The following is a 15943-nucleotide window of genomic DNA, read 5'->3' as shown; positions in this document are numbered from 1 at the left end:
AAAGCCAGATGAGCTCAGGACAGGGAATTATGAAATTTTGGCCATTACTAGGAGTTTGTTGCACCCAACAGTCTGATGGATTTCGAGGAACAAATTTGTAGAGAGATTGCAGACCATGCCAAGAAGCAAAGCTGATTCAGTAACTGATTTTGACTTTCCATATATTGACTGGGACTCCATACTGTAAAAGGACTAGATGGGGTAGAGTTTGTCAAATGTGCCCTTAAACAGTACGTAGAAGTCCTGACGTAAAAGTGTCCAATAATTTGCTAGGAAATGATCCAGGGCTGGTGACAGAAATTAGTGATCATAATGCCATGAGTTTCAAAGTAAATATGGAAAAAGAGAGGTCTGGACCATGGTTTGAGATTCTAAATTGGAGAAAGGTCAATTTTGATGATATCAGAAAGCATTTGAGAAATGTAGTTTGGGACAGGTGGTCTTCTGGCAAAGGAGAACCTGGTAAGTGGGAGGCCTTCAGAAGTGAAAAATTGAATATGTAGAGTTGTATGTGCCTGCCAAAGTAAAAGTTGAAATGCAGCTGGTGCAGGGAACCTTTGTTTTCAAGAGATATTGAGGCCCTGGCTATTTTGTTCCTCTAAATGCCTCAGACCGTTGAGTGCTACCAAGACTCATTAGTGACTACAATGTCATAATTCCATGCCCTGAGCTCATCTTACTTTTTTTTCAGTCATCTTCTATTGGTTTCTAAAAGATTCCCAATAGTTTTTGCTGTTTTGTTTGTCCTCTCTTTGGCTTTTATGTTGGCTTTGGCTTCTCATTTCAGCCACGGTTGTGTCCTCCTGCCTTTCCAATGCTTCCACTTCTTTGGGATGTATCAATCACTCACCTCCCGAATTACTCCCAGAAACTCCAGCCATTGTTGCTTCGTTCTTACTCCTACCCTTTCCCTTCCAAACAAGTTTGGCCAGCTTCTCTGTCATAGAAACATAAAGAAGTTCAGTATGGAAACAGGCCACTTGGCCCAACTAGTCAATGCTGAAAAAACATTTAAGCTGTCTAAATCAACTACCTGCCTCGGGACCATCACCCTCCGTACCCCTACCATCCAGGCTCCTGTCCAAACTTCTTTTAAATGTTGAAATCTGGCTCATATTCTCCACTTGTGCTGACATCTCATTCCACACTCTCACGACCATTCCAGTAAAGAGTTTTCCCAAATGTTCCCATTAAATTTTCACCTTCCCCACTTACCCATGACCTCTGGTTGTCGTCCCACCCAACCTCAGTGGAAAAAGCTGCTTTCATTTACCCTATCTATACCCTCATAATTTTGTATACTTCTAACAAATCCTCAAAGTAATGTGTTAATTCCCTTTTTTAGGTGCATATGATGATGAGGGGCATTGATCGTGTGGATAGTCAGAGGTTTTTTCCCAGGGCTGAAATGGCTAACACAAGGGGGCACAGTTTTAAGGTGTTTGGAAACAGATACCGAGGGGGTGTCAGGGGTAAGTTTTTTACCCAGAGAGTGGTGGATACATGGAATACACTGCCAGCTATTTGTGTGAGAGTGTTTCAGTTACTGTGGGGCCAGGCACCCATGCAGCTCAGTGGGAACAGGGAATAATAGCAATAGAGAGAGTAAGACTGAGCAAGGTCACAGATTGGAGATGGCAGAAATGCCCCATTCTTATAGAGACAGGAAGAGCATCAGAGAATTTGATGGTCATTTCAGATACCAGCACTGTGCCCAGTTAGAAGATGATATCTCTCTCCAACTTGGGTTGAAGTTCACTGTAACAGTGTGATGTCAGATCACACCTTGACAACTCAAGTGATCTCATCTGAAATGTTGTCCGACACCCACTGATGGATTTTCTAAATCTTTTTGCAGCTTAAAAGTGACAAAGAATTTGTCTATGAGAATCCTGAACACAACACACTAGTTTTCCTGTCTCTGTCCAGATATTTAAGAAGTGGAGGAAGGGATTCACTTGATCCTTCTTCCTGCTCAGACTGTGGGGAGGGATTCACTCGGTCATCTGACTGACTGGCACACCCGTCACTTTACACAGGGGGGAAGCCATTCATCTGTTCAGACATTGGGAATAGATTCCGTCAGCAAGTTCATTCTGGGACGAGGCCATTCACCTGTTCTGTTGGTGAGAAGGGATTCAGTTGATCTTCCCATCTGTGGACACACCATTGAGTTCACACTGGGCAGAGGCTGGTCATCTGCTGAATTTGTGGGAAGGATACACTCGGTCATCTGACCTTGAGCACATCAGAGAGTTCACACTGGGGAGAGGCCGTTCACCTGCTCAGACTGTGGGAAGGCATTCACCTGCTCATTTAAACTGAAGGCACATCAGAGATTTCACAGCGGGGAGAGGCCGTTCACCTGCTCGGACTGTGGGAAGGGATTCACTGGCTCATATGAACTGAAGGTACATCAGTGAGTTCACACTGGGGAGAGGCCGTTCACCTGTTCAGACAGTGGGAAGGGATGCACTTTGTCATCTCAGCTGAAGGTACATCAGAGTTCACACTGGGGAGAGGATATGCAGCTGCTCAGACTGTTGGAAGTGATCCACACAGTTAGTTAGCTTACAAGCGCACCAGTCAGTTCTCAGTCAAATGTGCATCATTGAGTTCACACTGGGGAGAGACTGTTCACCTGCTGTGAATGTGGGAAGTGATTCACTCAGTCATCTAACCTTATGTAACTCTCGCTTTGGCTAGCAGCCTAATATAGGGGGTGATAACCCCCCCCCCCCCCCCCCACAGCCGGGCCAAACTTAAGAAATCCTGTTTGGGTGGATACTGCGCAATGTGTTTCCTGTTACAAATCAGTACCCCGAAATAACAAACAGTACACAATATGTAATTAAACGATTGAGCCTTATAATTCTTACTTCGACAATAGGGTTAAGTAAAGAATACAAAAAAGAGAAAAGGGGCCTACTCTCTCCATTCATGTTTTCTCATCTCTCCCCAGCAAAAGGCTGTGAAAATCTCTCTTGCAGACTCACAAGAAAGAATAACATTTCTCTCAGTGGATATCCCCACATTCCAAAACCCTGTTATCTCTAGTCGTAGCCTACAGAGAAACCATTACCACAGCAGTGAAACATTAATGAGCACTGAAATTTTACAGCATGTTACATTTTTGACACACTGCCGGGTTCACACTGGGGAGAAAGTTTCAATAAGCTGCTTGCCGGATATTTGTCCATCTCCATTGCTGATGCAATTTTGAGAGTGACTGTCGGTGCTGAACTCTGTAATTATTGCTGCTGCTCACTACACCCAGTTCTGCACCCTGGTCACTGGGCATGGGAGGAGTTTCTTCTGCTGTATATTCACCTTCAATGTGACTGGAGTTTAATATTCTGGATCTGAGATAAATAAATCAGTTCTATTTTAAATTCTGTCTTTGGTACTTACTGAATTTATAACACAACTAGTGTACAGTAGAGAGTCAGCTCAGGCCGGCTGGACCCTGCCAGTGATTCAGTTCCATGACAGTCCTTTTCAATCCTCCCCTGTCGTTCCCCTCTCGCTCTCCCTGTGGTGATGGGTTCCAAACAGTTACCACTCTGTGGGTGAAGAGGTTTCCCTTAAATTTCCTGCAGACTGAAGAAGTCGAGCTGACTGCAGTCAACACACACAAAATGCTGGTGGAATGCAGTAGGCCAGGAAGAAATACACTCGACGTTTTGGGCCAAGACCCGATGTAGATTGGGAAACGGTTTTATCAAGCACATTCGTTCCGTCCGCAATGAAATGTATTCCCCGATGACCAACCATTTATAATCCACTCTTCATCCCAATGTGACATGCCGGTTCATTGTTCTACTAACAAGATGAGGCCACTCTCTGGTTGGAGGATCAACACCTTATATTGCATCTGAGTCACCTCCAACTTGACGTCATGAGCATCGATTTCTTTAACTTCCACTTCAACCTTCTCTTTTCCCTCTCCCATTCTGTCCTCCCTTCTCGCTTCTCCTCCACTGCCTCATATTTCTCTCTGGTGCCTCCTCTCCTGCTCTTTCTCCCATGATCCACTCTCCCATGCTGTCAGATTCCTACTTTTCAGCTTATTGCCTTTTCCAAACAATTGTGTGCTTGTCGGCGTCTAGAACAGAATTTTTTATCAGTTTTAGCTGAGATAAAAAAAAAATAAAAATAAACATGTGATTCTACTGGAGTGAATGTAGAAGAGAGTCAACACGCAATTTGATCGGACGGGCGTTTATTAGAAATTAGGAAGTGAGATGTCATTATTTTCCTTGAAGCAGAGCAGACATTGGAGGTTTCCGTAACAACTTGCGCAATTGGGAATGAGTGCTGTGGTGTTAAACTTTCCTCCAAACATTTTTGTCTAATGCGACAGACGAGTACAAGCTTTACTGTAAGTTTGTGTTAACTTTTTTTTTCCAATTTAATTTTTATGCAAAAGACTAAAGTAGGAAATGAGCGGCATTTTTGCCGATTTGGTCTTGAATGTCCCCAGAACCTGTCTGGCTTTCTCAGACCGAAAAGGGTCTGGCGGTGACGAGTGCGGGAATATGGTGGAAAGCTGAAAATAAAAGGTAGGATGAGCTTAATAATTGGTAGGAGTGGAGCCGCGGGGTGCGGGTGTCGGAGAGTCTGTTCCTGTGCTGTGTTTCTCTCGGGCTCTAAACCAGATTTACTCTCCCCGCTGCCACGTTCTCCGATGATCATTGATTCTGCAGAGTCAAGATCGAAAACATTGCGACCGCCGCCGAGAAGAGCTCAGATATTTTGTTTGTTAATTCGTTGAATAACTGAAGTGAGCGGATATTTCGCTGCGCTGATGAACTGCTCTTTGAACTTGGACTGAGTTACCCCATAAATAAACGCGTGTGTGCAGCAACTTAATATCATCAGCATGTCTCCGGTGTGTTGAAACATGTATTCAGAATCGTTGTAATTATTTTGATCCAGTCCGGCGATGGTGTTATAAAGGAATTCAGCAACACTCACCGACCACAGGATGATGAAGCTTCCGGAGATGGTGAGAAGTAAGATCACAGACCTCCTCCTACTCCCCATCTCCGGGTCACTGCGGTTCTCCGCTTTGCTCTGACCCCTCAGCCCCTTACGGACGCGACTGGTCACTAAAATGTGTTTGACTGTCAGAGCGTTGAACAGGAGTATTAACACGAACGGGAGTAATGGCGTTAGGACGGTAGAAAGCCGATTATATCCCACCCACCCGGGATCCGTATAGTAGCCCGGTATTTCAATACAGTCCCAGGGTGTATTGTCAACCACTCTCACAGGACGATATATAAAGAATTCGGGCACATTATTAAATCAGAGCAGAACGCCGGTTGTTATCACAACCACAGCCGCAGTTTTCCCGGTGCAATATTTTATTTTCCACTTCTGGCAACAAATGGCAACAAACCGATCAAATGTAGAAGTGCCGGTGAACCAGACAAAACTTTCTGTTGCTGACTCTCCCAGGACAGAGATCACACTGCACACGGGGTGATGTCCAGGAAAGTCCCGGGGAAGTAATAATAACCGACCCGCCACAATATCACCACAAACACGATGGTCAGTCGATCCGCCGCTGCCGTGGCCACCAGGTAGCGAGTGGTGCGGGTGGAGAGGCCGCACTTTCCCCGGGACAGGATCACCATCGCCACTAAATTCACTGGGAAACAACAGAGAGAGCGAGCGAGTTACTGTCTGTCCGCTCCGTGGGTCCCGGGGCAGGGAGATGATGGAAATAGAGAGCAGCTGATTCCCGGCGGTTTAAAACGCGGAAGGCGGGGATCGCCGGCGCCTCAAAGGTGCCGATGCCGGGAGAAACGTTCCGGTCCGGGGCGCTGCACGGAGAGCAGGGTTTGGGAAGGAGGCCGGGAGCGCTTTGGAAAATCAGTGTAAATCTCTGTCCATCAGGTTTCTGACTGATATGCAAAGCCGAGAAAGCCTCGGCAACTTTCTCAGCGGCAGTGATTCCCGCGATCTGGTCACATCTGTTCACACTGTCCGGTACCGCTCAGCCCCGCTGTCTCCGACTTTGTCCACGGACAGTTTCCAAAGCTCGTTGCAGATTTACTTCCCCCGTTCGCAGGCATCGATCTCCTCCTCGGCTTCCGCCCACACTGGCCCGGCTCGGCTTGCTTATTTTAAATTCCGCAACTATTCTTCGCCGCGGCTCCTTCACACTCTATCAGGGGATCGGATCAGAAAGTTCCCATGTTGGTTTTATTTAATATTCTCCCAGACCTGCTCCAAATTACTGCGGCGTTACTCTGAATGCTTCGGTGCTGATGGTCCCAGAGCGGAGTGTCGCCCGTAACCTACCCCGTCTGACCTGTATCGGACCCCGCTTGTGTCGGCTCTGAACTCCGGCTTCACTCCATCGATATCAGGGCGTGGAAACAAACCCCGGGAAACAAAAACCCACAGACACCCTTATTTATTTTTTCCAAACTCCCGAAACTCTCGGGATCTAATATATAGCTGGTGGCATTTTCAGGATATAAATCTACTTTTTTTTTGTCAATAGCAGACTGAGGAATATTGATTTAGTCCCTCAGCCAAACTGTTGACACAGTTTGGGAACAACTGGGCTCCAAGCACCGGTCCCTACAACACCGACTGAGACATCCTGCAGGCCCGGGAAGAGTCTTGTTATTCCAGTGGCCACACATTTTAATTCCACGTCCCATTCCCATTCTGATATGGTCTATCCCTCCTCTACTGTCAAGATGAAGCCATACTCAGGTTGCAGGAACAACACTTTATATTCCGTCTAGGGAGCCTCCAACACTATGGCATGTATATTGACCACTTTAACTTCCGTTCATGCTCCTCTTCCCCTTCACACCCCACCTCTTATTTATTTTTAAAAATATATTTGTTATTTTCCCCATTTTTTCTCTCTCTTTTTTCTCCCTCTGTCCCTCTCACTATGACTCCTTGCCCGTTCTCCACCCTCTGGGCTCCCCTCCCGCCTTCTCTCTCCCCAGGCTTCCCCTCCCATGATCCTCTCCCTTTTCCAGCCTCGTATCCCTTTTGCCAATCAACTTTCCAGATCTTTGATCCACCCCTCCCCTCCTGTCTTCTCCTGTCATTTCGGATCTCCCCCTCCCCCTCCCCCTCCCACTTTTAAATATCTTACTATCTCTTCTTTCAGTTAGTCCTGACGAAGGGTCTCGGCCCGAAACGTCGACTGTACCTCTTCCTATAGATGCTGCCTGGCCTGCTGCGTTCCACCAGCATTTTTTGTGTGTGTTTCTGGTTCCTCCAAATTGTTTTGAGCTGTGAAATTGTTTTTATCAGAAGAAACCATGGAGGCTGAAATTTTCTAAGTTGAAATGTTGTACTTCACCCACTGACGTGCTTTGTAAACTTTTAACAGTGTAGAAAAGTCAAAGGATTTGTGTATGGTAGTCACAAATACAACAGCACGTTAGTTCCGCTGTATCTGTCAGTTCACCAGCGCTTGAATGCCGCCGATCCTTGACTGTAGAGGCGGAGATGCTGGAGAAGACAGCACCCCACTCGCTACAAAGAGAGCCCGATCACGTGTCCATGTCCGTGATCTGATTGGATACATTGCCATGACGTTACTGGCAGTGTGACGTCATTCACTGGCTCTCATTTTGGAAGGGCTTCAGTCGGCCATCGCAGATACACCAACAGCTTCGCGCTGGGAAGCGGCCGTTCACCTGCTCCGTGTGTGCGAAGAGACTCATTCAGTTAACCCACCTTGTGATGCTCCAGTGAGTTCACAATAAGTAGACGCGTAGAGGCCACATTTCTGTCCGGAGTGAGCAAAGAGTTTTACTAAACCATCCCAGCTGCTGTAGCACCAGCAACTTCTCACCAGGAAGGAAAATCAGTCCTGGGAAAAGCCTCTGGCTATCCACACAACCAATGCCTCTCATTATCTTATACACCTGTATCAATTTCCTGCATGATTCTCTCCAGACGGAATAAGACAATGTGCTCACTGTGGTTTTCACGTTCTTCAGGGCTCCGGACTAAGGCGGTTAAACTCCTCCTTCCCTGCTCTTTTCAACTTTTGGTGTCATTTTCACTAATTTCAAAGGACTGTGCCTCAGACAGTTGGGTTGTTGCAACGCGCCTCTAAAGTCATACAGCAGACGAACGAGTGAATCTTCGATGGAGGGGAGTCAGAAATCAAAGAGTTACCAGCCTGAGTCAGGACTTTGGGGTTCCAGAAAGAGATGGGAACTAGAATTTACAAGAAGGAGGAAGAAGAGGAATCAGAACAGCAGGATGCGGCTAAAAATGAAAGATCAGAAACATTTGGAAACTGATTGATCGAAAAAAAAGTGTTTAATTTCTGCGAAATACTGGTGGAAATCAACAGATCAGGCAGTCAATGTGGAGAAGAATAAATGGACAGCGTTCAGGCCGAGCCCCTTCAGCATGCATTGGCTGTGTACTCCTCTGCTTAGTTGCTGCCTGAACTGCAGAGTTCCTCCAGCATTTTATGTGTATATGTCTGCATTTCCAGCAACAGCAGAATCTCTTGTGTTTTATATCTGCATTTGTAAGAACGTTCTACTTTGGCATTAAACACGAGGAAAGTTTGCTGATATTAAGTGTATTGTTTTATTAGAGCTGCTTTCTGCGTTAAAAGAGGTGCTCAGTTTTCTACACACAAACACTGAGGTATGTACTTGAACCGGTGCTTGCGGAAACTTTCAATGGCACCGTGATTACCCAGAAAGCTCTGCGTAACAATTCTCGCCGTCTCTGAAGCACTGATCGAATGCGCAGGCGTCAGGGTTTCGGAAAGTCCCGAATATCACGCATGCGTAGTCCATAAAAGGCCTCGGATGTCGCTGCCGGTAAGTGTTTCTCCGTGCGCCCGTTTTCACTACCGACTGAGGGGCAATTGCTGTGACTCCCGGAAACTATGCTCCGCGATCCCGGGACAGTCCTGTTCTCTTCCCCTTCTCTCAGCCCCACGATCCCTGCACGGATCCCGGGGAGATTCCGGCTGATGAGGGAATGGAAACCGATGGATCTCTCAGACAGAGCTGAGCTCCAGCTGTCTAAATGCAATGATTAGGAACTCGGAGAAAGGGAACAAAATCTTTTGCATCACCAGTTGAGAAAATCACCTTTGTTCTACCTCCAATCACAAACAAGGGACATTCTGCAGATGCTGGAAATCCAAGCAACACACACAAAATGCCGGAATTCAGCATTAGTACACTTTTCCATAGATGCTGCCTGGCCTGCTGAGTTCTTCCAGCATTTTGTGTGTGTTGCTTGTTCTACCTCCTCTTGTTCTGGACCTTTCTACCCGTGAGGACATGTATTGACCCATTCACTCTGTATACATAATGATATCAAACACCTTTGCCCTGGGCAAGAAATAGCTTTCACATCACAAATGTGCCAGACTCCAATGAGACAGAATACTGCGCTTCCCTTTATATTCATTGGCATTACCATCAACGAGTTTACCACCATCAGTCATTTGGGGGAGGGTTCAGGGGAAATATTTATGCACAATACAGAAACTGGTTGTATTGTGGTGATGCAAAAGTTGCTGGAGAATTTGCAGTTTTTGCAGTGATATTTTGAAATCTGACTTTTTAAAGTGTAATTCAGCAAGCAAACCACATCTGGACAATGTGCAAAATCTCTGGTGAGAAAATCCTTCATTACCCGTTACGGCCTGCTACATAGGTTGTGTGAGAGTGCAGATGAACTCGATCATACCCAGAGGAGATTAAAGTTCCTATCTACAGTTATTTGCTAGCTGTTAATATGAATACCTCCCTATATAAAATTCACTATGCACTTTTTGTCACTGGGTAAAAAAATGCACAATACAAGTTTTATGTTCACACTGGTTATTACAAATTGGAGGGGACATTGGTGGGGAGACATCCAGTGTCCCTGATGCCCTCACCTACAAGATATGCATCCAGCTGCAGCTTGTAACCCTGCACTTTAAGGAGTTGGAACTTGAAATGGAGAATTCCGGATCATCCAGGAGTTGGAGGGGGTGATAGATATGACATGAAGAGAGGTGAGTTACACCAAAGGTGCAGGACACAGGAAACTGGGTGAGAGTCAGGAAGGGAAATGAGGTTAAATAGCCATTGCAGAGTACTCTTGTTGCTATCTCACACAACAAGAGGTGGACCACTTTAGAAACTCTTGGTGGGGGGGGGGTGATGAAGATTACCTGGCAGAGGAAAGTCAAGGGGGTGATAGGGGATTCGTTCGTTAGGGGAACAGAACAAGAGGGGACTAATATCCTAGTGGTAAGGCTTGCTGGAGCTGGTGTGGGTGGGGGGTGGTTGATGTGGTTAAAATAAGTTGTAGGGGGAATGGGAGCCAGAATGACAGAACAGATAGTGGATAGTGAATTGAATTGAATTGACTTTATCACATACATCCTTCATATACATGAGGAGTAGAAATCTTTACGTTACGTCTCTGTCTAAATGTGCAATGTGTAATTTATTATAAATAGTTTGTACATAGAACAGTCAATATAACAGAGAAGTGCAATTGTATCAGCATGAATTAATCAGTCTGATGGCCTGGTGGAAGATGATGTCCCGGAGCCTGTTGGTCCTTTTGCTGTGGTACTGTTTCTTGGCTGGTAGCAGCAGGAACAGTTTGTGATTGAGGTGATTCAGGTCCCTAATATCCTTTGGGCCTTTTCTACACTCCTGTCACTGCACATGTCCTGAATAGTGGGAAGTTCACATCTACAGATGCGTTGGGCTGTCTGCACCGCTCTCTGCAGGTTCCTGTGATTGTGGGAAGTACAGTTCCCATACCAGGCAGCGATGCAGCCAGTCAGGATGCTCTCAGTTGTGTCCCTGTAGAAAGTTTTTAGGATTTGGGACACCATCCCAAACTTCTTCAACCATCTGAGGTGAAAGAGGAGCTGTTGTGCTCTTTTCACAACACAGCCGGTGCTTACAGACCATGTGAAATCCTCGGTGATGTTTATGCCAAGGAACTTAAAGCTGTTCACCCTCTCAACCCCAGATCCATTGATGTCAATAGGGGTTAGCCTGTCTCCATTCCTCCTGTCGTCCACAATCAGCTCCTTTGTTTTTGTGACAATGAGGGAGAGTTTGTTTTCATGACACCAGTCAGATGTTCAGACCTCAGGTAGGGCCAGCAATCAAAAGGTTGAGCATGGTGCGATGAATGTGCTGAGCTGTGTATATCGCAATGCAAGAAGCATTGTAGGAAAGCTGTACTGTGGTCAGGACAAGGAATTATGTTATTGTAGCCATTATTGTAACTTGGTTGCACCCAACTGTCTGAGGGATTTGGAGGAACAAATTTGTAGAGAGATTGCAGACCATGCCAAGAAACAAAGTTTGATTCAGTAAGTGATTTTAACTTTCCATACATTGACTGGGACTCACATACTTTAAAAGGACTAGATGGGGTAGAGTTTATCAAATGTGCCCTTAATCAGAACATAGAATTCCTGATGTAGAAGTGGGCAATAAGCTGTTGGAAAATGATCCAGGGCTGGTGACAGAAATTACACAGATCCCTGAAAGTTGCTTCACAGGTAGATAGGGTAGTTAAGAAAGCTTATGGAGTATTAGCTTTCATAAGTCGATGGATAGAGTTTAAGAGTCATGGTGTAATGATGCGGCTCTATAAAACTCTGGTGAGGCCATACTTGGAGTACTGTGTCCAGTTCTGGTCACCTCACTATAGGAAGGATGTGGAAGCATTGGAAAAGGTACAGAGGAGATTTACCAGGATGCTGCCTGGTTTAGAGAGTATGCATTATGATCAGAGATTAAGGGAGCTGGGGCTTTACTCTCTGGAGAGAAGGAGAATGAGAGGAGACATGATAGAGGTATACAAGACATTAAGAGGAATAGATAGATTGGACAGCCAGTGTCTCTTCCCCAGGGCACCACTGCTCAATATAAGAGGACATGGCTTTAAAGTAAGGGGTGGGAAGTTCAAAGGGGATATTAGAGGAAGGTTTTTTTATTCACAGAGTGGTTGGTGAGTGGAACTCAATACCTGAGTCAGTGGTGGAGGCAGATACACTAGTGAAGTTTAAGAGACTACCAGACAGGTATATGGAGGAATCTAAGGTGGGGGCTTTTATGGGAGGCAGGGTTTGAGGGTCGGCACAACACTGTGGGCCGAAGGGCCTGTACTGTGCTGTACTATTCTATGTTCTATTATGCCATGAGATTCAAAGTAAATACGGAAAACGAGAGGTCTGGATCATGGGTTGAGATTCTAAATTGGAGAAAGATTAATATTAATGGTATCAGAAAGGATCTGACACCTTTTTATCTGCCTGCCAAAATAAAAGTTGGAAGGTAACTGGTACAGGGAACCTGGGTTTTCAAGAGACATTGAGGCCCGGGATATTTTGTTCCTCTAAATGCCTCAGTCTGTTGGGTGCGACCAAGATTCATTAATGACTACAATATCATGATTCCATGCTCTGAGATCATCTGACTTTTTTTTTAGTCATCTTCTATTGGTTTCTAAAAGCTTTCCAGTAGTTTTTGCTCTATTATTTGCCCTCTCTTTGGCTTTGGCTTCTCATTTCAGACACGGTTGTGTCCTCCTACCTTTCCAATGCTTCCACTTCTTTGGGATGTATCGATCACTCAGCTTCCAAATTGCTCCCAGAAACTGCAGCCATTGCTGCTTCGTTGTCACTCCTACTGTATCCCTTCCAAACAAGTTTGGCCAGCTTCTTTGTCATAGAAACATGGAGAAGTTCAGTACAGAGACAGGCTATTTGGCCCATCTAGTCAATGCCGAAAAAACATTTAGGCTGTCTAATGTAACTACCTGCACTGGGACCATTGCCCTCCATACCCCTACCATCCAGGCTCCCATCCAAACTTTTTTTTAAATGGTGAAACCGAGCTCATGTTCACCACCTCTGCTGGCATCTCATTCCACACTCTCACGCCAATTTCAGTAATGAGCTTTTCCAAATATTCCTGTTAAATTTTCACCTTCCCCATTTACCCATGACCTCTGGTTGTAATCCCACCCAACCGCAGTGGAAAAAGCTGCTTGCATCTACCCCATGTGTACCCTCATAATTTTGTATACAGTACTTCTAACAAATCCTCAAAGCAATGTATAATTTCATTGTATATGTTTAGAGCTTTTTGTTAGGTGTATAAGATGATGAGGGGCATTGATCGTGTGGATAGCCAGAGGTTTTTTTTTCCCAGGGCTGAAATGGCGAAGACAAGGTAGTGTAGTTTTAAGGTGCTTGGAAATAGATACCGAGGGGATGTCAGGGGTAAGTTTTTTACACAGAGAGTGGTGGGTGCGTGGAATACACTGCCAGCTATTTGTGTGAGAGTGTTTCAGTTACTGTGGGGCCAGGAACCCATGCAGCTCAGTGGGAACAGGGAATAATACCAATGGAGAGAGTCAAACTGAGCCAGGTCACAGATTGGAGATGGCAGAAATACCCCATTCTCATAGAGACAGGAAGGGGGTCAGAGAATTTGATGGTCATTCCAGATACCAGCACTGTGCCCATTTAGAAGATTTCTCTCTCCAACTTGTGTTGAACCTCACTGTAACAGTGTGATGTCAGTTCACACCTTGACAACTCAAGTGATCTCACCAGAAATGTTGTCCTACACCCACTGATAGATCTTGTAAATGTTTTTACAGGTTAAAAATGACAAGGAATTTGTCTACGGGAATCTCGAGAACAACACGCCAGTTTTGCGGTCCCTGTCCAGATATTTAAGAAGTGGAGCAAGGGATTCACTCGATCATCCTTCCTGCTCAGACTGTGGGAGGGATTGACTCGATCATCTGACCGACTGGCAAGTCTGTCATTTTACACAGGGGAGAGGCTGTTCAGCTGCTCAGACTGTAGGGGTGGATTCACTCGGTCATTTCAACTTAAGGTACATCAGGTAGTTCACATTGGACAAGGCCAATCTGTTCTGTGTGTGAGAAGTGATTCAGTCGATCATCCCACCTGTGGACACACCAGTCAGTTCACACAAGGCAGAGGCTGGTCATCTGCTGAATTTGTGGGGAAGGATTCACTCGGTCATTTGGCCTAATGGCTCCCCAGCGAGTTCATACCAGGGAGCAGCAGTTCACCTGCTCGGACTGTGGGAAGGGATTCATTAAATCATCTCAACTGAAGGTACATCAGCGAGTTCACACCGGAGAGAGGCCGTTCACCTGCTCAGATTGTGGAAAGGGATTCACTCTATCATCCAGCCTACTAATACACCAGCGATTTCACACTGGGGACAGGCCATTCACCTGCTCTGTCTGTGGGAAGGGATTCCATCGACCAGCTGACCTTCATAGACACCACCAATTTCACATAGGGGAGAAGCCGTTCACCTGCCCAGACTGTGGAAAAGGATTCACTTTACTATCTCACCTGCAGAGACACCAGTCAGTTCACACCAGGGAGAGGCCGTTCACCTGCTCAGTCTGTGGAAAGACATTCACCCAGTCATCCCACCTACAGCGACACTGGTCAGTTCACACAGGGGAGAGGCCGTTCACCTGCTCTGACTGTGGGAAGGGATTCACTCAGACAACTAGCCTACTGAGACACCAGCGAGTTCACACTGGGGAGAAGCTGTTCACCCGCTCAGAACGTGGGAAGGGATTCACTCGGTCATCTGATCTGCTGGCACACCAGCGAGTTCACAATGGGGAGAGGCCATTCACCTGCTCAGAATGTGGGAAGGGATTCACTTGCTCATCTCAACTGAAGGTACATCAGCGAGTTCACACTGGAGAGAGGCCGTTCACTTGCTCAGACTGTGGGAAGACCTTCACTCAATCATCCAACCTTCAGATGCACCAGCGAATTCACACTGGGGAGAAGCCGTTCACCTGCCCAATCTGTGGGAAGGGATTCATTCAGGCAGCTAGCCTACTGAAACACCAGCGAGTTCACATTGGGGAGAGGCCATTCACCTGCTCAGAATGTGGGAAAGGATTCACTCGGTCATCTGATCTGCTGGCACACCAGCGAGTTCACACTGGGGAGAGGCTGTTCACCCGCTCAGAACGTGGGAAGAGATTCTCTCAGTCATCTGATCCGCTGGCACACCAGCGGGTTCACAGTGGGAAGAGGCCATTCACCTGCTCAGACTGTGGGAAGGGATTCAGTTGCTCATCTCAACTGAAGGTACATCAGCGAGTTCACACTGGAGAGAGGCCGTTCACTTGCTCAGACTGTGGGAAGACCTTCACTCAATCATCCAACCTTCAGATGCACCAGCGAATTCACACTGGGGAGAAGCCATTCACCTGCCCAGACTGTGGGAAGGGATTCACTCAGGCAGCTAGCCTACTAAAACACCAGCGAATTCACACTGGGTAGTGGCGGTTCACGTGCTCAGACATTAGGAAGAGGTTCTCTCAGACAAATCAACCAAATGTGCATCATTGAGTTCACACTGGGGAGAGGCCATTCACCTGCTGTGAATGTGGGAAGGGATTCACTCAGTAATCTAACCTTGTGACACACTACCGGGTTCACACTGGGCAGAAAGTTTCAATAAGCTGCATGCTGGATATTTATCCATCACCGTTGCTGAATGCAATTTTGAGAGTGACTGTCGGTGCTGAACTCTGCAATTATTGCTGCTGCTCACCACACCCAGTTCTGCACCCTGGTCACTGGGCATGGGAGGAGTTTCTTCTGCTGCATATTCACCTTTAATGGGGCTGGAGTTTAATATTCTGGATCTGAGACAAATAAATCAGTTCTATTTTAAACTCTTATCTCCGGTACTTGGTGAATTTATAACATACCTAGTGTACAGTAGAGAGTCGACTCAGGCCGGCTGGACCCTGCCAGTGATTCTGTTCCATGACAGTCTTTTAAAATCCACCCCTGTTGTTCATCTCTCGCTCTCCCTGTGGTGATGGGCTCCAAACAGTCACCACTCTGTGGGTGAAGAGGATTCCC

The 15943-nt window shown here is 46.3% G+C and overlaps 1 protein-coding gene across 2 annotated transcripts; it reads left to right on the top strand.

The window, feature by feature from the left end:
* Nucleotides 1-4361: 4361 nt before the first annotated feature.
* Nucleotides 4362-15585, top strand: LOC140207672 (uncharacterized). 2 transcript variants are annotated; one of them, XM_072276233.1, is made up of 2 exons: nucleotides 4362-4381; nucleotides 13660-15585. In XM_072276233.1, exon 2 carries the CDS (start codon nucleotides 14063-14065, stop codon nucleotides 15350-15352), a length of 1290 nt encoding a protein of 429 aa, XP_072132334.1. In that variant the 5' UTR covers nucleotides 4362-4381; nucleotides 13660-14062; the 3' UTR covers nucleotides 15353-15585. The 2 variants fall into 2 exon arrangements, with proteins under 2 accessions (XP_072132334.1, XP_072132333.1); XM_072276232.1 differs by lacking the exon at nucleotides 4362-4381 and adding an exon at nucleotides 8809-8834.
* The last annotated feature ends 358 nt before the right edge of the window (nucleotides 15586-15943 follow it).

Source organism: Mobula birostris, chromosome 13, assembly GCF_030028105.1.
Source record: "Mobula birostris isolate sMobBir1 chromosome 13, sMobBir1.hap1, whole genome shotgun sequence".
In the NCBI taxonomy this organism is placed as follows: Eukaryota; Metazoa; Chordata; class Chondrichthyes; order Myliobatiformes; family Myliobatidae; genus Mobula; species Mobula birostris.
This window is presented reverse-complemented; position numbering and strand designations above follow the sequence as displayed.